A 21,747-nucleotide genomic window follows, 5' to 3' on the forward strand; every position below is an offset into this window, starting at 1 on the left:
GTTTAAAATTAAATAAACAAACAAAAATAAATAAAAATAAATAAAATTAAAATTAAAAAAATGAAAAAAAGATTTTTTTTTTTTTATAGTTTCAGATTATATGTTTTCAGATTCGAAATTTTTACAATTTTTTTTTTCGAAATTTTTTTTTTTATTTTTTTTCAAATTTTCTTTTTATAATTTAAAAATACTTTTTAAAACTGTTTTTAAAATTTTTATTTTTTATTTTAATATTTTTTTTTTATAAAATTTTAAACCCTAATTCCAAAACCCACCCCTTAACTCTAAACCCTAAGGTTTGGATTAATTAACCCAAAGGGTATAAGTGTATATTTACCTCTTTAATGAAACCTATTTTTGTGACTTTGAGCCTTGAGTGCTACTTTGGGAACAAAAACTTGGTTTGGTGCTATCCTAGTCTTTTTCTCTTCTAAGAATAATAAAAGCATTTAAAATGATATTTTCTCCAACCATTGTAAATGCTTCATCCCATGATACATTCTAGTCTAAAGTTCCTGCCTCCTTCAAACTACTAATCCCAACTTGAATCAAATATAGAAAAATAAGAACATTTGGTTTAGATCTTAAACCACAAGGTGCTTTTTAAACAGCTACAAATTAGTATATCATTACCATCCCACAAATAGCACTGTCCTCAAGAGACAGACAAAGCTCCGGTTTCACTTCTTGGCGAAAGAGACGACCGTTGGATTTTGTGGAGTCTTGAAACTCTGAAGAGAGCCTGCATGGGCATAGAAGATTGAACATATCATCTTGGTACTTGACAAACGTTCCTAATGAAAAGTATGTTGTTTGATAGCATCATGTCTGGCCCGCTCTGCTGGAACCAAGTCTGCTAAAGTGCATAGACTGTATTTAGACTCCTAACCAGTGTTTACCGGACCGGTTCCAAGTTATACTAAAAACCAGATTTGAATTAAACAGGTAAAATCGGTCAAAAACAGGTGAAACTCACTAAAAATGGTGTTCCGGTTCGATATTAAAACCCGATTTTTTTCTTTCAAATTCAAGTAAAAAAATGTTTTAAACTGCAAATTTTAAAAAGATCTCACAAAATATATTGTTTTTAAATATCTAACTAAATAAATTATTTTTATTATATTTTATATTATTTTTGAAATTTTATTTTATTTTTATATCATTTTAAAATTCTAACATTGATATAAAATTTTATAAAACATAATTTTATGATTATACATATATATATAGTTATTTAATCTTAAATTAAATTAAAATGTAAAATCCGGTTGAACCGTTGGACCAGTCCGACTATTGATCTATTTACAATGGCGAGTCATTGTCCGGTCCGGTTTCAAAACATTGCTCCTCAGTTCAGCTAAAGAGCCAAAGAAGCAGGCAAAGAATAGAGTAGAAAATCGTCCCGTTTCCTATTTACAAGGGCGTCTACTTTGTTTTCATTATAACTTCTCACCGTTTATCATAGAATAAAACGGCACGCAGTGTTTTGATATAATGTTACAAACGTTACGACGTTTTAGAAGTCCTATCCCTTTCCCCTTTCTTCCTCCTCGTTTCTATCCTCTCTCTTCACTTCTTCAAATCGTTAAACCCTACGAGCTTCTTCACAGTAGAGGGGAACAACCATGAATCCCTCTCTCATCACCGCCGTTAACGCTCCAATCTCACCTTCCCCTCGGTCTCCTCTACTCTGCCACTTCCTCACTCCGTCACCTCTCCGTTTATCGCAGTCTCAATCTCCGTCTCGCCGCCGTTACCGAGTTTCGTTCCCTCGCTGCGCAGCTACTTCGTCCGAGCAACCATTGGTGTCTACGAAGAAATCAGATGTACACGGGAACAAGAAGGAGCTCACCGGATTGCAACCGATTGTGGAGAAAATGACTCCGCCGGTGAGGCTGGCGACTTCTGCTGTCGTTCTAGCGGCGACGCTAGCTTCTGGCTATGGCCTTGGGCTCCGCTTAGCTGGCTCGAGGAATATTGCTTTGGGTGCGGCGGCTGTTGCTGGAGCCGCCGGCGGAGCTGTCGTCTATGCGATGAACTCCGCCGTACCGGAGGTTGCTGCCATCGGTTTGCACAATTATGTTGCTGAAATTGAAGATCCTGCCTCTGTGACTAAAGATGATATTGAAAAGATAGCTTCTAGGTTAGTGGTTGATTGAATTTTAAGATGAAAGAGGATATAGAGAGGATCAAAATTTGCTTATATGTTGCAGGTATGGTGTCAACAAAGGAGACGAGGCGTTCCAGGCTGAGATTTGTGATATTTACTGCCGGTGAGTCAAGTTTGATATTAGCTTCCTTCTTTTCTTAGTGTGGAGAATTGTTCAGTTGATCTTTGCATCTTGATCTTGATTAGGTACGTAACTTCCGTGCTTCCAGCTGAAGGACAGTCACTTAAAGGAGATGAAGTGGAGAAGATAGTCAAATTCAAAAGTGCTTTGGGAATAGACGACCCTGATGCAGCCTCCATGCACATGGAGGTGTTTTCTAGATTCCTTTTCTTTGTTTGAATTATCACTTAGCCTTTTGAAGTTGATTCAGAAGGATATTGAATGTAGAATCAGCGATTCCTTGGTTTTGTCTAGATTGGCAGGAGGATTTTTAGGCAAAGGCTTGAGACTGGGGAGCGTGAAGGTGATGCAGAACAGCGTCGGGTGAGTCGCTAGTGCCTAGTGTTCGTTTATGTATTGTAGTTTGGTTCAGTAAGAGAGCAGAAGTGTGATCACAAGTTGTATGCTCCCAGTGCAGGCATTTATGAGGCTTGTATATGTTTCAGCTCTTGTGTTTGGAGACGCTGCATCCTTCCTTTTACCTTGGAAGCGAGTACTGAAGGTCACAGATGCTCAGGTAGGCATTCACATTTTGGGACCTTACCCCCAACTTGGTAATATGAAGTTCTCCGCTAATGTGTTAATATTGTGTATAGGTTGAGATTGCTATTCGTGAAAATGCAAAGCAGCTCTATGCCGAAAAGTTGAAATTAGTTGGTAGAGGTAATGTTATTCCATGTTTTTCATTTTAAGATATTAACTATTAAGTAATGTTACACTTATGGAATGGAGGAAGTTGCATGAGCTGGTTATATCAATTATTGTGTCACTTCTTTGAAATAGGGTTTTATAATCTTCCTCTCATAGCAAGATGTCTGAATGCTCGGCACGGAACTATAATACTTCTCATTTGACATTGAAAATAGATACGGCTTCTCTTTTCCGCAGCTTTATGCATGGAAACTTACTTGGTTATATCTGTTAACATGTTCTTGTAGATATTAACGTAGAAAACCTTGTGGATCTAAGAAAAGCACAACTATCATTCAAGCTTTCTGATGAGGTACTCTAATCTCTTTGCGTCATTGACTTCTTACTGCCACTGGCTATTCTTCTGACAGTTTTTCTCCCTTGCAGCTTGCTGAAGATCTGTTTAGAGAACATACACGAACAGTAGCCATAGAGAATATTTCATCCGCACTTAGCGTACTCAAATCCCGCACACGAGCAGTGTAAGGCATTGTATTATCGAATCATGAATAGAAAAATATATGGAAAAATTATGATACATGTGAAGAAGACGTTAATGTTTTTTGCTTTAACCTAGATGTTTGATTATACAGAAAAAACGACCTTTTTGATCGTTTCCTTTAGTGTAGTACCTCTTAGTATAATAACTTTTTAGTGAGATTTTAAGTAGAGCAATGAGATTTTGATTCTATAGGCGTTTTGTATCCCGATTATAATTAACATTGAAACTAAATTGGATCATCTAGTTTATTTTAGTGTACAATGCTATTCATTTATTTATCTTTTTTTATCCAGGAAGAGTATGTCACTTGTTGTGGAAGAGCTTGAAAAAGTACTGGAGTTTAACAACCTGCTGGTTTCCTTGAAAAGCCATTCAGAGGCAGATCAATTTGCACGGGGTCTTGGCCCTATATCTTTGATAGGTAAAGATGCTATTGACGGTCTCTTTTGAGAAGTAATCTTAGGCCCTTAACTTGGATGTATGTGGCGTAGGTGGTGATTCTGATTTTGAGAGGAGGATGGATGATTTAAAGCTCCTTTATAGAGCATATGTTGCAGATGCTTTATCAACTGGGCGCATTGAAGAAAACAAGGTAAGCTGAAACCAGTTTTGTATTCTTTATTGTATTGCAAAGTGGGTACATACGGAGCATGGTTTCAGACTTTTTTTTTTCTTTCTGTCTCCTTCCCATTGGATGTCAATTGTTGCCATTTTTTACTGATTGGTAGCTTGTGGCAATGAGCCAACTGAGAAACATACTCGGACTGGGAACACGGGAGGCTGAAGCTATTAGTGTTGATGTTACGTCCAAGGCATACCGTAAGAGACTTGCTAACGCTGTTACTAGTGGTGACCTTGAAGCACAAGATAGCAAAGCAAAATACCTTCAAAAGCTATGCGAAGAGCTGCACTTTGATGCGCAGAAGGCAAGCGCAATCCATGAAGGTATATGGGGACCACCTGATCTTATCCTGTTATGTTATACATGAGTTAAGACAGTTTGAATTGCCATTTTATCGCCCAAAAATGGAATGGATGGGGTCCATGGAATAACTAGAATCTTCTCAATTTGACTGTTAACCTGCGTGTCCCTTACCTTGCAAACTAGCTTTAAATGTTGTGGATTTGGGTTTCCAACAAGTCTGTCACTTTCCTTTGATTACATGCTGTTATCCTACAGTTTTAATGTTTATTAGAGTCTTTTATTCTCAGTCATCTGACAGTCACCTACTCTTCTTCAGAAATCTATAGGCAGAAGCTTCAACAGTATGTTACAGATGGAGAGCTGAGCGACGACAATGTTGCTGCTTTGTTAAGGTTAAGAGTCATGCTCTGTATTCCTCAGCAAACTATTGAGGCAGCTCATGCAGAAATCTGTGGAAGCATATTTGAAAAGGTAATCCAGCTTATCAGTCCCTTTCTGTATCCCTGTTTGTTCCCATTTTCTTTCGTCTAGAAAAACTCTTGTGTTCATACTTAATAGTACGTATTTACCTGTTTTCAATCCGTTCCCAATAACTTAATGTTGGCCACATCTCAACTTAATCGCCTTGTTACCGGACGGTTTGCTTACAGATACTTATTCGTTACATCTTTTCCAGGTTGTTAGAGAAGCTATTTCTTCTGGAGTGGATGGTTATGATGCTGAAACTCGCAAATCAGTAAGAAAGGCTGCTCATGGTCTTCGGTTATCCAGAGAGACTGCCATGTCTATTGCTAGCAAGGCTGTGAGTATATCATTCTCTCTACTTTTCCCATGTTTGATAATTTGTTATTAGGATTTTGTTTTTTTGATAGAAAACGAAAATCTTCGTTGATGCAGGCCCGTAGGGTTTTCACAAACTATGTCAGACGAGCAAGGGCGGCAGAGAACCGCACTGAGTCAGCAAAGGAGCTGAAGAAAATGATTGCTTTCAACACTTTAGTCGTGACTGAGATGGTGGCTGACATTAAGGGAGAATCTTCGGATAAGGAACCTGAAGAGCCTGTTCAAGTGAAAGAAGAAGATACTGAAGATGAGGAATGGGGATCCCTTGAATCGCTCAAAAAGACAAGACCTGACAAGGAACTCGCTGAGAAGATGGGAAAGCCCGGCCAGACTGAGATAACTCTCAAAGATGACCTTCCCGACAGAGACAGGATCGATCTCTACAAAACATACTTGCTCTACTGTGTAACCGGAGAGGTGACAAGAATCCCATTTGGCGCCCAGATCACAACAAAGAGAGACGACTCAGAGTACTTGCTTCTGAACCAGCTTGGTGGGATCCTCGGATTGACTTCGAAGGAAATAGTCAACATTCACGTAGGTCTAGCCGAGCAGGCTTTCAGGCAACAAGCCGAAGTGATTTTAGCTGATGGGCAGCTGACAAAAGCTAGAGTAGAGCAGCTAGACGAGTTGCAGAAACAAGTTGGGTTGCCTCAGCCACAAGCGGAGAAGGTTATAAAGAACATCACAACCACAAAAATGGCGAACGCGATTGAGACTGCTGTTAACCAAGGAAGACTGAACATAAAGCAGATACGTGAGCTCAAGGAGGCAAATGTCAGCCTAGACAGCATGATCGCTGTGAGTCTGAGAGAGAAGCTATTCAAGAAGACAGTGAATGACATATTCTCATCAGGAACAGGCGAGTTCGATGAAACTGAAGTCTACGAGACCATCCCATCTGATCTCAGTATCGATGTTGAAAAGGCAAAAGGAGTTGTCCATGATCTTGCTAGGAGTAGACTATCAAACTCCCTGATCCAATCCGTAGCATTACTCAGACAGAGAAACCGTAAAGGAGTGGTAAGCAAATTGTCCTCTTTTACTCTCTTATCTTGACATAAACTCTTGGATATTTCAGACTGATTTGTGCATCTATGTGTGTTAGGTCTCGTCGTTGAATGATTTACTTGCATGCGACAAAGCTGTGCCGTCTGAGCCACTGTCATGGGAGGTCGCAGAGGAACTGTCTGATCTTTACGATATTTATTCAAAGAGTGATCCCACACCTGCGCCTGAAAAAGTCTCGAGGCTACAGTATCTGCTGGGGATAGATGATTCAACTGCAACTGCCCTCCGTGAGATGGAAGATGGGGTGTTCTCTTCTGCTGCAGAAGAGGGCAACTTCGTCTTCTAAATATCTTTTGAGCAACGGCTCTAGCTTTTGAAAACGATTTGATTGAGAGATGAAAAATGATTTTTGGATTTGAAGTTTTAGCAAAGCCTGTGAAAAATGATGTTTCTGAACAAAATATGAATAATAATCACCACTAGATTCTCCAATCTGCAAACAAAAGGTCAATTTTAAGTTTGTAACACTCATTATCAGAGGCGAAGACGAAGCTTGGATGAATGAGCTCTACCTTTCTTGCTGTTTTCATTCCTTAAAGCAGCAATGCGTGTCGTTTTTTCTAGCATGAAACGGCTTACATGTCAAATATCTACTGAACTAACGGCAAGACACTGCAGTTTCGATTTTGCGTTTTGGGGATTTTTTCCTTTTTTTTTTAAATAAAATAAAACGAAAATTAAGGAGAGCAATAGCGGCGGAATCGTGATACAAGCAGCAGAAGCAAGACCTAAGAAGGAGATTCGGATACCCTACGCTTCTTCACGAGTCGCGCTATCTTCTCAGAACGAGAACGATGCCTGAGACGAAAGCCGTATCGACCTTGGACAATGTAGTGGTGAAGTCGCCCAACGATCGGAGGTTGTACAGAGTCATTGAATTGGTGAACGGATTGTCTGCTCTGCTCATTCACGATCCAGACATTTATCCCGAAGGATATGCGGCTGATCAGATGGATGAAGACGGTGAGGACGGAGAAGAAGAAGAAGAAGATAGTGACGGAAGCTATGAAGATGACGAGGAAGATGAGGAAGGAGATGAAGATGATGAGGATGAGGATGAAGTAGAAGGGAAAGGAGATCAACAGACCAAAAAGGTTTTTCGATTTAAGATACATCACCTGCTTTCTTACTCTTTTAACAAATTTGATTTTGAACTCGTTTGTGTTGTGTGCTGTGACGTGTCAGGCAGCTGCAGCTATGTGTGTTGCAATGGGTAGCTTCTTGGATCCTCCAGAGGCGCAAGGCCTTGCTCACTTTCTTGGTATTTTCATCTTTCTTTGACTTTGTATTCACTTCTTTTGTTGTGTACTATTTGAATCACTCTCATGTTTAACGTTTTGTGCAGAGCACATGCTTTTTATGGGTAGCACCGAGTTCCCAGATGAGAATGAAGTAAGAAGCTTAATGGATGATGATTAGATCTTCTCAACGTTTAGTACAATTTTTTTTTTTTTGGGGTTGACTTTGTTTTGCTTGTAGTATGATAGTTACTTGTCTAAGCATGGAGGATCCTCTAATGCGTACACCGAAATGGAGCATACCTGCTATCACTTTGAAGTCAAGAGAGAGTTCCTTCAAGGCGCCTTGAAAAGGTACAGACTCTAGTTGCGGTGCTCCTTCACTTGTCTTTTTAGTTGTCAGCTGTTGTAAATTTACCAAGGCAGGCGTTATATGTGTCCATATGCAGAGCTGTTATGATTGTTCAATTTTGTGATGATACAGTAAATTTAGATGCATAGTTCTATTTATTTTTCTTGCTCCTTAAACGTGTGTCACCTCCATTGGACCTAAATCATTTGCTGTAGAGCAATATTTGAGCTTGCTGTTAGGTTTTTGTTCTTTGGAACAGTTATTTGACCTTAGTTTGTCTTCTTGTTCATAGGTTCTCTCAGTTTTTTGTTGCACCGCTCATGAAGACTGAAGCCATGGAACGAGAAGTCCTTGCTGTTGATTCAGGTATTGCCTTTTTATCATACCCTTAGTCTTTTGTTTACAAATTATCGAAAGATTCATCTTCAATCAGCATTCAAGTAAATTAACCTCTTATATAGCTAAAACTGTCTTGCTAACAACATCCAAACTTGTAGAATTTAACCAGGCCCTCCAAAATGATGCATGCCGTCTGCAGCAATTACAGTGCCATACGTCGGCAAAGGGTCATCCGTTTAATAGGTTCTCATGGGGTAAGGACTTGTCGGTGTACCTCTCTTGCCACACTTAAGATATTCATGAAATAAGTTAATGTTAATATGTCCTTTCTGTGCTCTGTAAGGTAACAAGAAGAGTTTGAGTGGTGCAATGGAAAATGGGGTTGATCTACGGGAATGCATCATGAAATTATACAAGGAATATTACCACGGTGGATTGATGAAACTGGTTGTCATTGGAGGAGGTATTATCTTTAGGTTTATGATGCGTTTGGCTCTAATTCTTGGAAAAACGTTAATTAAACTCACAATAATGGCCTTTGTTGCTATCTGAGTTTATTGTAATTTTATGGTTACGTATAAAATCTTGCAGAATCTCTCGATACACTTGAAAGCTGGGTCGTAGAACTCTTTGGCGATGTTAAAAACGGATCCAAAATTATGCCAACACTGGAGGCAAAAGGTCCTATTTGGGAAGGCGGTAAATTATATCGCCTAGAAGCGGTTAAAGATGTTCATACTCTTGATTTGACATGGACTCTCCCTCCTCTTCGCCATGCCTATGTGAAGAAGCCGGAGGACTATCTAGCACATCTATTAGGACATGGTGAGGAATCACATCCATTTTTATCGTTTCTATATTGTTTTCTTAAAGCGTGCTTGTGCATGTAAACTGCATACTGACGAATATTATTTATACAATGATCCTTTTAGAGGGCAAAGGAAGTCTTCTATCATTCCTTAAAGGTAAGGGCTGGGCAACCTCGCTGTCTGCTGGTGTTGGAGATGATGGAATTAACCGCTCGTCTTTGGCCTATGTTTTCGGAATGTCTATACATCTCACTGACTCTGGTTTAGAGAAGGTAAATGGTTATATTTTAACTAAGCTTAAAGCAGGGGATTTTCAATCGTTTTTGAACTGTATATAGCTTTATACACTGTTGTTCTTTTCCATTTTTATTTTGTTATGTTACTCATTGGACCTTCTGACTACTATAAAACAGATTTATGACATCATTGGTTACACCTATCAATATCTCAAGTTACTGCGTGATGCATCACCACAAGAATGGATATTCAAGGAACTCCAAGATATTGGGAACATGGACTTTAGATATGCTGAGGAGCAGGCTGCAGATGATTATGCTGCTGAACTTTCAGGTTTGTACTTACATGGTCTCATTCGTCTAGTTCTTTTAAGGTAGTAACAGTGGTTAGCTTATCATGTTGGCATGTAAAGCCTAAATATGTTCAGAATTTATCATGTGTTAATGTATGTAAATCATCATATTTTTTTTAAGTAACCATTGAAACTGTTATTGTGCAGAGAATATGCTTGCTTATCCGGTAGAGCACATTATTTATGGTGATTATGTATACCAGACATGGGATTCAAAAATGATAGCAGATCTAATGAGTTTCTTCACACCAAAAAACATGAGGATTGATGTTGTTTCAAAATCAATCAAGTCCGAAGGTACTTTAGAGGTTTGTTGAGTATGTAACTTTTAGATTGCATATTTCTCACTATCTTTCTCTTGAAAACTTCCTTGTTTCAGAGTTCCAAACTGAGCCTTGGTTCGGTTCTCAGTACATAGTAGAAGATGTTCCATTGGCGTTGATGGAAACATGGAGCAATCCTTCAGAAGTGGATAAATCTTTGCATCTCCCTTCAGAAAACCAATTCATCCCTTCTGATTTTTCCATCCGAGCCACTAGTTCTGATGGGGATCTCAAAAGTCAGTCTCCCCCAAAATGTATAATTGATGAACCATTAATGAAGTTCTGGTACAAGCTTGACGAAACGTTCAAGGTTCCCCGCGCAAATACATACTTCCGCATAAATCTGAAGGGGGCATATGGCAGTGTGAAGAACTGCCTTTTGACGGAATTATTTATCAACCTTCTGAAAGACGAGCTTAATGAGATCATATACCAGGCAAGTACCTTTGGAAGATCTTTTTTAGATGTTTTTTTGTTTTTTGTATTAACATGAATCTCTGATTTTTTTTTTTTGCAGGCCAGCATAGCAAAACTTGAAACTTCTTTATCTATGTATGGTGATAAACTAGAGCTTAAAGTGTTTGGGTTTAACGAAAAAATTCCAGCTCTCTTATCAAAAATCTTAGCCATAGCCAAATCCTTCATTCCAAGCCTGGACCGATTCAAGGTATGTGAAATTTGCATGTATAATTATCACACTCTTTATTTTCATTCAGCATTGAACTTCATTTTTTTGTGTCAGTCTCTTCTCGTTCTTCGTTGATCCGTGAATACCTTCTCCATCCAACCTTGCAGGTTATCAAAGAAAACATGGAGAGAGGGCTCAGAAATACTAATATGAAGCCTTTGAACCATTCCACATACTTGAGACTGCAACTCTTGTGTAAACGAATCTATGACAGCGAGGAGAAGCTGTCTGTACTAAATGATTTGTCTCTCACTGATCTCAACAGCTTTATCCCTGAAGTCCGCTCTCAGGTAACATTCTGCATCAGCCACAGTTAATGTGATTTCCCTTTTACTTAACACTCACTACTTGTCTCTGGTTTTGTTTAAATCGATCAAAGGTTAAGATAAAACTTCTGTTATGTTTGCAGATATTTATTGAGGCTCTGTGCCATGGTAATTTGTCGGAAGACGAAGCAGTAAACATATCAAACATATTCAAAAACAGTTTGACAGTTGAACCGCTCCCTGTCAAATCCAGACATGGAGAGCAGATAACGTGCTTCCCTCTGAGTGCCAAGCTTGTGAGAGATGTCAATGTGAAGAACAAATCTGAAACAAACTCAGTAGTCGAGGTAAAACGAAAACTGACTGTTCTTGTGATGAGAGCCAGCTAAGTAGAAGCTTTAGTAGGTTTCTCGGAGATAGTCATGGTTATGAATTTGAACATGAATCCTGTTTTGCAGCTTTACTATCAAATCGAGCCTGAGGAAGCTAAGTCAACAAGAATGAAAGCTGTGCTGGATCTCTTTAGTGAAATCATAGAAGAGCCATTGTTCAATCAGTTGAGGTTAGTTATATCACATGTCTATCCAGTTTGTTTTATAGATCAAATAGTATTTATGGATAGTCATATGTATGGATTTTGGTTATAGGACAAAGGAGCAGCTTGGTTATGTTGTTGAGTGTGGCCCTCGCTTAACTTACCGTGTCCACGGTTTCTGTTTCTGTGTTCAATCTTCCAAGTACGGTCCAGTTCATTTGCTTGGGAGAATCGACAATTTCATAAAGGACATTGAAGGCATGCTGGTAAGTTTGTAATAACAAAGGCTGATATTAAGCTTTGTTAAAGCTTTTTTCCGTTCTCTATCTCGTTCGTCAAACGTTACTTGGGTTTTAATTGCAGGAACAGTTGGATGAAGAGTCCTTTGAAGATTATCGAAGCGGTCTGATTGGTAAATTGCTGGAAAAGGATCCATCTCTCTTGTCCGAGACAAATGAGTTATGGAGTCAGATTGTTGACAAAAGGTAAGGGATCTCCAAGGGTTTGAAGTATCAGATTTGTAGCTTCATATATAAAAGTTCAGTGTGTTGCTTGATTCCATATCTGTCACTGACAAAATAGCAAACTCTCTCTCGCACAGGTACATGTTTGATTACTCCCAGAAAGAGGCAGAAGAACTAAGAAGCATAGAGAAGAAAGATGTGATGAAATGGTACAAAACCTATTTCAAAGAATCATCACCCAAATCACGTAGGCTTGCGGTGAGGGTGTGGGGATGCAACACCAATATGAAGGAAACTCAGACAGATCCCAAGTCGGTGCAGGTCATCGCAGACGCTGTGGCTTTCAAGTCAACTTCAAAGTTTTACCCAAGCCTCTGTTAGTGACACAAACAACACTACACAAGAGCTTTGCTTAGTCTATTTTTTTTTATCTCTGATATTTTCATTTAACTCCCATTTTATTACTCCCAAGTCTGAATTCTGATACACGTTTGGAGAAAACACACACCAAAATGTCGTTTTTTTTGTTACGGTTTGAGGATATGCATTTAAATTATACTTTTGTCGGCTGGTTGGCCGGCTTGTGACATTTTTAATGAATTAGATTTAGAATATTTCTATTCTTTAATATTTGAAATTTTAATATTTAATCCAGCAATTACGAATGTATTTCACTGTTTTAACAAAAACCATCCAACTAACATACAATTTTTTATGACATAAATAGCATACAAAAATAACCCCCCCAACAAAAACACACATTAAAATAAAACTCTAAACACTAATCCTAGTATCACCGCTTTAATACTTAATCACTAAATCCAAATATAAAATATTTTTTTTTAGTTTTTAATTAGTACTATCTTGAGATTTTTAATGCTAATTTTGGAATATAAAATTTTTATATTATTTAAGGATATTTTTCTATTACGTGATATATATAATTTAGAAATTTATAAACGTCGTATTATATATATATATATATATTTTAAAACATCATTAATTTATAATATAAGGTTCTCAGACATAGTTATATAATTTCCCAAAAAAAGCAGTATGCCTTGATTTAACCCGCGGTTAATTTCTGGTGGGACCCTATAAGTATCAACGTAGGAAGCGAAACTCTCTCTCTCTCTCTCTCACTATTTTTCCTCTGTGAACGGTGGTGGTGAGTGCAGACCATACCACCATCAGATTTCGAAAAAATAGGAATCTCTCTATTATACACAGATTCTGAATCTCTTCTCCTCCGTCGAAGTTTTGAAATTCTCGTGAGTTTCCCTCTCCCTCTTATCTTCCTCCTTCTTCCATTTCGCGTCTCCTCAATTTCTGATCTCTCTATCTCTCTCGTAACGGTAGATCTAGGGTTTATAGCTCTTCTTCGTTCTCCGGCTTATGTTAAAATGTTTCTCTAACGACTTTCTGTTTCTCCGTTTTTTTTGCTGCAGCTGAGCTTCGATCAACTCGCATTTAGCTATACGTTATGCACGAATAAGGTTCGTTTTCTCTAGATCGCTCTTGTTTCCTTTTACGTTTATGATTCTGAATCGAATGTTAAGATTGTTTTGGTGGATAATAATAGATCATCGTAGATCGTGATTTGAAGCGAGAGAGAGATTAATAAATAAAAAAATTAGGAGAGCGAAGATGAGCGAGGGGCAGAAGTTCCAGCTGGGAACAATCGGCGCTTTGAGTTTGTCCGTTGTATCGTCTGTGTCTATCGTGATCTGTAACAAGGCGCTTATTAGCACCCTTGGCTTCACCTTCGGTAAACCTTTTTCAACTCTTCCCCTGTTGATCTATACGTGTGATTATACGCGAATGTTTACTCTTAGCGTATGAGATGAATGATAGGTTAGAGATCGTTTTACTTCATACTATGTTTGGAATTGTTACGTGGTGTTAGCTCTTTTCTTTCCCCTTATGGGGAATCATATGTTTTAAGAAAGAATCATATCTTTCGTATGTGATGTAAAGTCTTTAGACGCTGCTTTAACTTTAAAAGATGTTTGTGTGTATTTTTTTTACCAAGCAAGTCGCTGATCAATTATTTTTGAAACCTGTATCACCATAACTGCATTATATGCTATTGATCTCATAAGCTATATCTGAACTTACTTTTGTTATTTTTTTTTTGTAATTACAGCGACTACTTTGACGAGTTGGCATCTTCTGGTCACGTTCTGTTCCCTTCATGTGGCACTATGGATGAAGATGTTTGAGCACAAGCCTTTTGATCCACGAGCTGTGATGGGATTTGGGATATTGAATGGGATCTCGATAGGACTATTGAACCTCAGCTTGGGCTTTAATTCCGTTGGGTTTTACCAGGTATTGATTTGTCATTCCAGATGCTACATGATGATATTCTTCTGACCTGTATGTTTTTCAATCCTGTCTTCTCTTCTGTTGATATTAGATGACGAAACTAGCAATTATCCCATGTACCGTTCTCTTGGAGACTCTTTTCTTCAGGAAAAAGTTCAGGTTAGCACTCAAACTTATCTTTACCTTTTGTACAGTTCTGTTACACTTGAGTGATTGTTAAGTTGTCCTATATACATTTCTTGTTAACTAATTAAGTACTTTTTTTTTTGCAGTCGAAAGATTCAGTTTTCGTTAACCATCCTTCTCCTTGGTGTTGGGATTGCAACCGTCACAGATCTTCAGCTTAATATGCTGGGTTCTGTCTTGTCTCTGCTGGCTGTTATCACAACTTGTGTTGCTCAAATTGTATCCTTTTCTTAGCCATTCTTTTCTCATTGCTTTGTTTTTCGACCTGTCTTTATATTTGATCTTATGCCAATTCGATGGTGTTCTCTTGACCAACTGTACACAGATGACAAATACCATCCAGAAGAAGTTCAAAGTTTCATCCACGCAACTTCTTTATCAGTCTTGTCCTTATCAAGCAATTACACTTTTCGTCACTGGCCCTTTTCTAGATGGGCTCCTAACTAACCAGAATGTGTTTGCTTTCAAGTACACTTCTCAAGTTGTGGTAAGAGTCACTCTGCCAGGGATTCTACCCAAGTCTTCTAGCTTCTTTGTGACATATATTTACACGTGCTTCTTTTGTTTACTGCAGTTCTTCATCGTCCTGTCCTGCCTCATATCAGTCTCTGTAAACTTCAGCACTTTTCTTGTCATTGGGAAAACGTCTCCTGTCACATATCAGGTTCTGGGACATCTGAAAACTTGCCTGGTTCTAGCATTTGGATATGTGTTGCTGAAGGACCCGTTCAACTGGCGCAACATTCTTGGTATTATGGTGGCAGTGATTGGAATGGTGGTTTATTCCTATTTCTGCTCTGTTGAAACTCAGCAGAAGGCAAGTGAAACATCAACCCAATTGCCTCAGGTATATATTTCCTCTACCTAATATCTTTCTGTTTGGCTATATATAGCTTAAATACTAGTGAGTGCTGGACTCACTAAAGGGAAAAGTTATATTACTGTATAGAAAAGGGAAAAACTTATATTAATGTAAAGTCAGGGGTACAAGAAGATAAATAATTAGATGATATCAGAAAAGCAATGGTGTCATAGGGGGTTGTTTGGTTGGTAAAAGTCTATTTATACATAGGTCTATGCTGATTTTCTGTAATGTCATATTCGTGTACAAGAAACTAAGAAACTGATGTCACTGCTTGGGATTGGCAGATGAAAGAGAGCGAGAAGGATCCGCTAATAGCAGTTGAAAATGGAAGCGGAGTGTTATCAGACGGTGGTGGTGGTGTGCAAAAGACGGCGGCTCCTGTATGGAACTCAAATAAAGATTTTCAAGCCTAAAGCTGAACGTTTGCTATACTTCTTTTGTATCAGATCTCTTAGAAGGAAGAAAAAAAAGAACTTTGAAAATTCCTTTTGTTTGTTTCTTCTCTTTTAAATTTCGCATAGTAGAGAAGTAGGGGAGACTGAAAAATCAGCAGTTTTCCACATCGCAATGGAAATTGGAAGAAGGTAGAGAGTGAGGGGGAACACAGCTTTGATAATCCAATTTTATTATACTTTGGATCGAGTGATACAACTGTATTCCAAAGTTGTGGCTATGTTCATACCCTCTGGACACATGTATTTGATTTTCAGGCAATTTGATTTGTATATATATAAGCTTAACTCAATGTCCCTTTACCAACTGTTTTCTATTTCTCATTCAATGTAGCAGAGAATAAGAGCGAAAGAAGTTTCAGTAGAGAATGATAAACAACGAAGCACCAGTGGTCTAGTGGTAGAATAGTACCCTGCCACGGTACAGACCCGGGTTCGATTCCCGGCTGGTGCATTTGAGCTGTGAAGAAATATGGTATAACGAAGGTTGGGTCCTTCGCTCTCATCTGATTTCAAGATGATATTTTCACCATCCTGAGCTCTTTTTTTTTTTTTTCCCAAATTGTTATTATTGATAGATGGGCCAAGCCCAGAGCCGAAGCCCAAACATAACAGGATTTAAAAAAACAAAGGCCCACGAACCGGGCAACAAGACAAAGAAAACACAATGGGCCAAGCCCAATTAAAACCTGACAGCCACACGGCCCAAACCGGGCAGATCGCCCTAGATGCGCCTCAAGGAGACGCCACAGCCGCCGGAGCTCCGAACCTGCAGAGCCTCCGCACGAACCCACACGTTCATCGCCGAACTGTCTTCACGCCGGCGTGTTCATCAGATAACCGAGAACACCTCCGACTTTGGACCACCAGAAACGCTGGACAGCCGAGCCGAGAACCGCATAAACTTCTTCTAGAAACTTCTTCGCCGTCGCCGGAGAGCTTAAACTGATATCTCATCGTCGGCGACCCACGAACCCCTCACAGAAGACAAAGCCCACCGCTTCTACCATCCTCGATCTAATCACCACACCCAAAACAAAGGGTCCCACCCCGGTATCAAGGAGCTATGTGAGCCTCCTCTCACCGTAATCCAGTAGCCGGCGAAGAGAGTTAAAGAAACCTCACCTTCCCGGAAGCAAAAGTGACGACGGTGGATCTATGAGAGCCTCCACCCCCCACAAGAGAACCGACGTCAACGGAACTATGAAAGCCTCCATCGCCCGGAAATAAAACCACCAGTGCGCGCATCAAAAGCCCCGTCACCTCCGCGCTCCACCGTACGGACGCGTCTCGACTCCAAAGCCGCACCACCATTTACGATAAGTGACGGCAACAGAGCTCCGACAAGGCGAACGATAGTGGATCTGCGAAGACACCGAGGAAAGGGATCGAAAACAAGACGAAAGAAATTCTCCGGCGACGGCACGGACGCACACGCGCCGGCCGTACGCCGGAGGGAAACGATTCTCTCTCTCTTCTCTCTCTTCTCTCTCCAAACAGATCGTTTCACCATCCTGAGCTCTTTCTTTTTTTCTTTACCCTTCGATTTTCACTTAAAAATGTGAAACGGCTTGAATAAAAATAAAAGAACGTAGTAGCAACTAACCATTGTTTCCAAAGGGGAAAACGAATTTTTATTAAGAATCTCCATGTTCCTTGATGAACAAACAAACAATGAGAGTAGCAAATCGATGAAACTGACAACAACAACGAATCAAACAACACAAAACCAACACAACTTAAAGCCTTTGGCACCTCCATAAATAAAGAATTGGTAAATAATCGAAAAGTGAATCAAATCAAATGAATCTAAAAAAAGCCTATAACACATGTATTCTCATCCCCCCAAGGTCTTTTTGTCAATAAGCAGAGCTACTCTCACTACCAGAGAGCGAAGGTCCTTCAGATTTAACCAAGCTTGAGCTATTATTGCTACTTATCTCTAGCCCTTGCAATCTCCCGTTCTGCAGAAACTCCGACACGCTCTGAGAATTCGACATTTGATTGAATCCTCGCATCTGCTGCATGTCTTGTCCGTTGTTGATTGAGCCATGATGATACGGTGGAATCGCCATGAAAGTGGAAGGAGAATACTGAACCTGCTGCATCCCCATATCGAAAGAATCTGAATTACCAGAGATCTCTCCCGTTTCCATCTTCATCCTCTCCACTTCTTTCCTCAATGCTTCGTTTAAAGCTAACAAAAACCAAAAGCAAGAGACTAAAGATCACAGACACCAAAACGAATTTTTTGAATTGAATGTTAAATTATATTCAACAAAAAAAAACCTTTTGTTTACATTTTACAAATGCATCATATGAAAGAATGAAAAATAGAGACTTTGCTATTACCATTACGAAGGTGAGCTTGTTGCTCCATTGCTTGTAATCTCATTTTCAGCTCCGTGTTCTCGTTGGCTAGTCCGTTTGTATCTCTCTGATCAATCAAAACAAACATTGAATTAAAAAACTCTTAAACTCACCGTTGAAAACAGAGCAAAAACCGTTACTTTACTCTACTCTGTTGAGAAACAGAGCAAAGGCCGTTACTTTAAACGCTGTTGAGAAACAGAGCAAACCTGGAAGAGAGTGAGCTGAGCAGAGAGAGTAGTAGCTTCCGTTTGAAGCGATTGAACTCTACGCTCAAGCTCCTGAATGTAACGCGCTTTCCTCTCCTTCGAACGCGCTGCAGATTGTCGATTCGCCAAGATCCTGCAATCAAATTGCACGATTTTTAAAAATTCTCATTAATTTTATTTTTTTGAAAGAATGTTAAATTAATTCCACCAAAAAAAAACTTTTTTCACAATTAATTTTCAAATCAGAGAGATTAAAATTAAACCTTTTGGCGCGTTTGGGATCGATGCTCCAGAGCTCGGAGAGCTTCTCGGGAGGCATGGCTTTCTTCGCGTCCATGATCTCATCCCCCGCGTACATCGCGCATCCCGCGTCGACGGAGTTGCTGTGACGGTGGCGAGGACGAGACGAGGAGTTCGGCGGAGGAACTGCGGCGGAGGAGGGATCTGGGAACGAGATCGGGGGGTTCGGATTCGAGGAGAGGCTGTCGACGTCGATGAAGGAGGAGAAGAGATCGTCGTCGGAGGGAAGGTCGTCGGAAGAAGGCGGAGCTGCGGCGGAGGAGAGCGGATCCGTGAACATGAACATTGACATGTCGTCGGAGCGAGTTCGGCGGTGGAAGGAGGAGGGAACGGGATCCGCATTTGGATTCGGTGGAGGATCCGGTTTGTCCATCGGGTTGTTGATTTTATGGTTAGATGTGTAATGGGGAGACTTTTTGAGAGTCAATGTGTGTTTTTACGAAGAGGAGGAGATAATGAATGGAGATTGGAGATGAAGCTTTCTCTCTCTCTCTATCAAATAGGAGGAACTCGGCTGCTCACTTTCTATAAAAATGCCATTGAGTTTTAGAAATAATATGGATTATGAACTTTTTATATTGGTCGGTTTATAAAATATTAGTGATGAAAAGTAAAAGGCACATTAACACGTGAAGCATCACAACATCTTGTCTCCCTCCTTTTTTTTTTTTTTGGAAAGATTATTCTAAATAACACAAATTTACATGTTTTTTTATTAAATTAAATTAATTTTATTTTAGTTACTACATTATATTTTTTTATGTCTATATCTTTTTAGTTTGGCTCCAAGAAAGATTAAAAAATAATTACATTTATATTATAACTTCTTAGTTTTTAAATCCATCTTCTTGTAAATGTTCAAGAAATCGCTTTAAAGAGTACTATCGATTAGACGGATTATTCGAGGTTTAAACGAGATCTAGGCGGTAACGAATTATTGATTTATTTTATATATATTTACATTTATATGTGATATTCTAGTTTTTGAATTTAAGTATAATATTATTATGATGAATTACCAAAATTAGATATACCAAACAAAAGAAATTAAATAAATTTATAGATTTATACTACCATTATTACTTAATTTAACATATTTTGACTAATTTAGATCGATTTAAACTGATTTAGAACAATTTAAACTGATTTGAATTATATGAATCGATAAAATTAAATTTTAAGAAAATCGTTTCGAATGAGACCGAATTGCCCTGGACCGATTTTTAGAACTTTGGTCTTTGGTCTTGTATATAAATAAAATCTCCAATAATCTCTAGCAAATTCTGATGTGTTGCGCCTGTAGCTCAGTGGATAGAGCGTCTGTTTCCTAAGCAGAAGGCCGTAGGTTCGACCCCTACCTGGCGCGTTTTAAAGTATGTTACATTCCCATTGGCCTATTTCAATCCTTTTTCGCGCCATATAAGCCCTGTGAGAGTCTTAACGGTTATTGGGCATGCCGGTCAATGCAATTGTAAGTCAAAAGGAAAGAGAGATGGTCCTCTGCGGCTAAATAGTTTTGGCTAATGAAAGAATGGTCTTAAACTTTGTATATTCAATCAAACTTTCTTTTTATTATTCATTTTTTCTAATCTGTATCATTGCTACAGAGAAGGCCTAGCTTCCCAACTAAAACATTTCTAAAGTCTTCAATTTGGAGATAGAAGTTTTGCTCAAGTCTCAAGCTTCATCATCACTAATCGGGGCACAAGCCTCCCACCAAGAAACAGGGCCCAAACCATCGTCATCTATAGTCCCCTGCACGTTTCACAAGATTATATATATCACTGGAGGAATCAATAGGCTTTATATTAACTAGCTTTTGTTATATAATCAAGTGGAATAGCTTCAGAGTTCAGAGGATGATAAACTTACAGTGACCACCATAGGAGCAAAAGGCTTTGCGTCCTCTGCTCGCTCAGTTGGAACAGGTGGATAGCTGATGTTCTAAACTCGAAACTTGATCTGCTATTCACAACGCCATTGTTATGAAAAAAAAAAAACTATTTTCAAAATTTACATGGAAGGAGAAACTTGGGAACCAAAAGAAGTTAACCTGACATGAATCGTCGATGATAAACTCGTCATCTCCATATTTCCACACCCATCTCATTTGATTCCTGTTAATGTTAAAAAAAAAACATTTTACTTTGTGATCAACTTAAGTATAACAGTCATTAACTGCAGGACACACGTTTTGTTTTCAGTACCTATTGTAAGGGTCAGGCTCACAGCGGTTAGGTGTAGGGATAAGTGGAGCAGGCACATAAACATCTTCAAAGAATCCAAGTGTTACTATAAGGTATAGAGAGAATCTTTATTATGTATATGAATAACAATAACCATAATATCATCAAAGCATATAATAAGCTAACTTATAAGTCAACTCAGTACTCACAGCGCAAGCCATTGGAATCAGATTCTTTGAACTTAGCAGCTATGACCTCACCAACAAATGGACGAAACACTACAATTCTAAAAACTACCTACAGAGTCACAAGGTATTAACATCAAAACATGATTGAAGGATTTTAAAATACAAAATCTTCATAATTTGAATAAATATATGTATACCTTATAGGTGGCAGCACCATCACCGGGTAAAACAAACCCTCCTTCGATTGATTTAATGCCGTAGATTGCTACGCAAAGTCCAATACTCAAAACCTTTAAAAATAATATCAAAAAAACATCCACTTTCATAAGATTAGCGAGTGTATATACATAACAAGAAGAAAAACAAAGACAAAACCTTGTCCAAGAAGAGCTTTTGAAGCGCTTTCTTAATGGCAACTTCGAGGGGGAGGTTAAGGTCAGACGGTGGCACTCTCACTGTATCTTCCAGCTCGCTAAGACAGAACATGTTTTTGCAAACCGTTCAAAACTTACTGTATCTTTGAGATTTAGTCTCGGAGAATCTGTTTCTAAACCCTAATTTTAATTTGGCCGCCGACGAATCACAAAATGAAGAAGATGATGACCACGTGCTAGTGTAAACTGTGCACGTGAGTAAAGTTTTAATGGGCTTGGCCCAATATGGTAAAAGTACTTTTAAAATAATTTTTTTATTTGTTAA

General features: G+C 38.9%; 4 protein-coding genes, 3 non-coding genes and 1 pseudogene across 7 annotated transcripts; 6 read left to right on the forward strand and 2 right to left on the reverse strand.

The window, feature by feature from the left end:
* The first annotated feature begins 1,535 nt into the window (after positions 1–1,535).
* Positions 1,536–6,793, forward strand: LOC106362224 (protein TIC110, chloroplastic). Its single transcript, XM_013802071.3, has 15 exons — positions 1,536–2,143; positions 2,214–2,273; positions 2,357–2,480; positions 2,586–2,654; positions 2,749–2,847; positions 2,927–2,993; positions 3,269–3,333; positions 3,408–3,502; positions 3,816–3,943; positions 4,014–4,114; positions 4,251–4,467; positions 4,764–4,918; positions 5,124–5,249; positions 5,345–6,313; positions 6,399–6,793. The coding sequence occupies exons 1-15, from the start codon at positions 1,626–1,628 to the stop codon at positions 6,645–6,647; spliced, it is 3,042 nt and encodes a 1,013-aa protein (XP_013657525.1). The 5' UTR covers positions 1,536–1,625; the 3' UTR covers positions 6,648–6,793.
* A 189-nt stretch (positions 6,794–6,982) lies between these two features.
* On the forward strand, positions 6,983–12,578 carry LOC106362217 (nardilysin-like). The gene is made up of 19 exons (XM_013802064.3): positions 6,983–7,455; positions 7,547–7,622; positions 7,707–7,753; positions 7,841–7,953; positions 8,244–8,317; positions 8,449–8,544; positions 8,634–8,753; positions 8,882–9,115; positions 9,223–9,371; positions 9,513–9,669; positions 9,836–9,985; positions 10,068–10,447; positions 10,529–10,678; positions 10,807–10,989; positions 11,109–11,312; positions 11,424–11,527; positions 11,613–11,766; positions 11,864–11,985; positions 12,102–12,578. Exons 1-19 carry the CDS (start codon positions 7,156–7,158, stop codon positions 12,343–12,345), a joined length of 3,057 nt encoding a protein of 1,018 aa, XP_013657518.2. The 5' UTR covers positions 6,983–7,155; the 3' UTR covers positions 12,346–12,578.
* A 497-nt stretch (positions 12,579–13,075) lies between these two features.
* On the forward strand, positions 13,076–16,088 carry BNAA08G28750D (UDP-xylose transporter 3). Its single transcript, XM_013802066.3, has 9 exons — positions 13,076–13,235; positions 13,413–13,460; positions 13,547–13,732; positions 14,111–14,295; positions 14,384–14,451; positions 14,565–14,697; positions 14,804–14,965; positions 15,053–15,325; positions 15,628–16,088. Exons 3-9 carry the CDS (start codon positions 13,612–13,614, stop codon positions 15,754–15,756), a joined length of 1,071 nt encoding a protein of 356 aa, XP_013657520.1. The 5' UTR covers positions 13,076–13,235; positions 13,413–13,460; positions 13,547–13,611; the 3' UTR covers positions 15,757–16,088.
* Positions 16,089–16,178: 90 nt separating this feature from the next.
* Positions 16,179–16,249, forward strand: TRNAG-GCC. Its single transcript has one exon. It is a non-coding gene; the product is annotated as a tRNA-Gly (tRNA).
* Positions 16,250–16,252: 3 nt separating this feature from the next.
* On the forward strand, positions 16,253–16,337 carry LOC125577507. Its single transcript, XR_007315916.1, has one exon. It is a non-coding gene; the product is annotated as a small nucleolar RNA snoR114 (small nucleolar RNA).
* Positions 16,338–17,403: 1,066 nt separating this feature from the next.
* On the reverse strand, positions 17,404–19,230 carry LOC106362221 (transcription factor RF2b). The gene is made up of 4 exons (XM_013802067.3): positions 18,638–19,230; positions 18,375–18,507; positions 18,148–18,232; positions 17,404–17,992 (listed from the first exon to the last, which is right to left on the reverse strand). The coding sequence occupies exons 1-4, from the start codon at positions 19,045–19,047 to the stop codon at positions 17,655–17,657; spliced, it is 966 nt and encodes a 321-aa protein (XP_013657521.1). The 5' UTR covers positions 19,048–19,230; the 3' UTR covers positions 17,404–17,654.
* Positions 19,231–19,967: 737 nt separating this feature from the next.
* TRNAR-CCU lies at positions 19,968–20,040 on the forward strand. The gene has a single exon. It is a non-coding gene; the product is annotated as a tRNA-Arg (tRNA).
* A 166-nt stretch (positions 20,041–20,206) lies between these two features.
* LOC106362223 lies at positions 20,207–21,646 on the reverse strand (annotated as a pseudogene).
* Between the last annotated feature and the right edge of the window lie 101 nt (positions 21,647–21,747).

Source organism: Brassica napus, chromosome A8 (assembly GCF_020379485.1).
Source record: "Brassica napus cultivar Da-Ae chromosome A8, Da-Ae, whole genome shotgun sequence".
Classification (NCBI taxonomy): Eukaryota; Viridiplantae; Streptophyta; class Magnoliopsida; order Brassicales; family Brassicaceae; genus Brassica; species Brassica napus.

Coding starts and splice junctions, on each gene's coding strand:
- LOC106362224 (XM_013802071.3), top strand. CDS start 1,626: ATGAATCCCTCTCTCATCACCGCCGTTAACGCTCCAATCTCACCTTCC. Junction 3,944..4,013: donor TGGCCCTATATCTTTGATAG/GTAAAGATGCTA, acceptor TATGTGGCGTAG/GTGGTGATTCTGATTTTGAG. Junction 4,468..4,763: donor GGCAAGCGCAATCCATGAAG/GTATATGGGGAC, acceptor ACTCTTCTTCAG/AAATCTATAGGCAGAAGCTT.
- LOC106362217 (XM_013802064.3), top strand. CDS start 7,156: ATGCCTGAGACGAAAGCCGTATCGACCTTGGACAATGTAGTGGTGAAG. Junction 9,670..9,835: donor TTATGCTGCTGAACTTTCAG/GTTTGTACTTAC, acceptor GTTATTGTGCAG/AGAATATGCTTGCTTATCCG. Junction 11,313..11,423: donor AAACAAACTCAGTAGTCGAG/GTAAAACGAAAA, acceptor CCTGTTTTGCAG/CTTTACTATCAAATCGAGCC.
- BNAA08G28750D (XM_013802066.3), top strand. CDS start 13,612: ATGAGCGAGGGGCAGAAGTTCCAGCTGGGAACAATCGGCGCTTTGAGT. Junction 14,296..14,383: donor ATTCCGTTGGGTTTTACCAG/GTATTGATTTGT, acceptor TGTTGATATTAG/ATGACGAAACTAGCAATTAT. Junction 15,326..15,627: donor CATCAACCCAATTGCCTCAG/GTATATATTTCC, acceptor TGGGATTGGCAG/ATGAAAGAGAGCGAGAAGGA.
- LOC106362221 (XM_013802067.3), bottom strand. CDS start 19,047: ATGGACAAACCGGATCCTCCACCGAATCCAAATGCGGATCCCGTTCCC. Junction 18,508..18,637: donor GATCCCAAACGCGCCAAAAG/GTTTAATTTTAA, acceptor ATTTGATTGCAG/GATCTTGGCGAATCGACAAT. Junction 17,993..18,147: donor ACAAGCTCACCTTCGTAATG/GTAATAGCAAAG, acceptor GGTTTTTGTTAG/CTTTAAACGAAGCATTGAGG.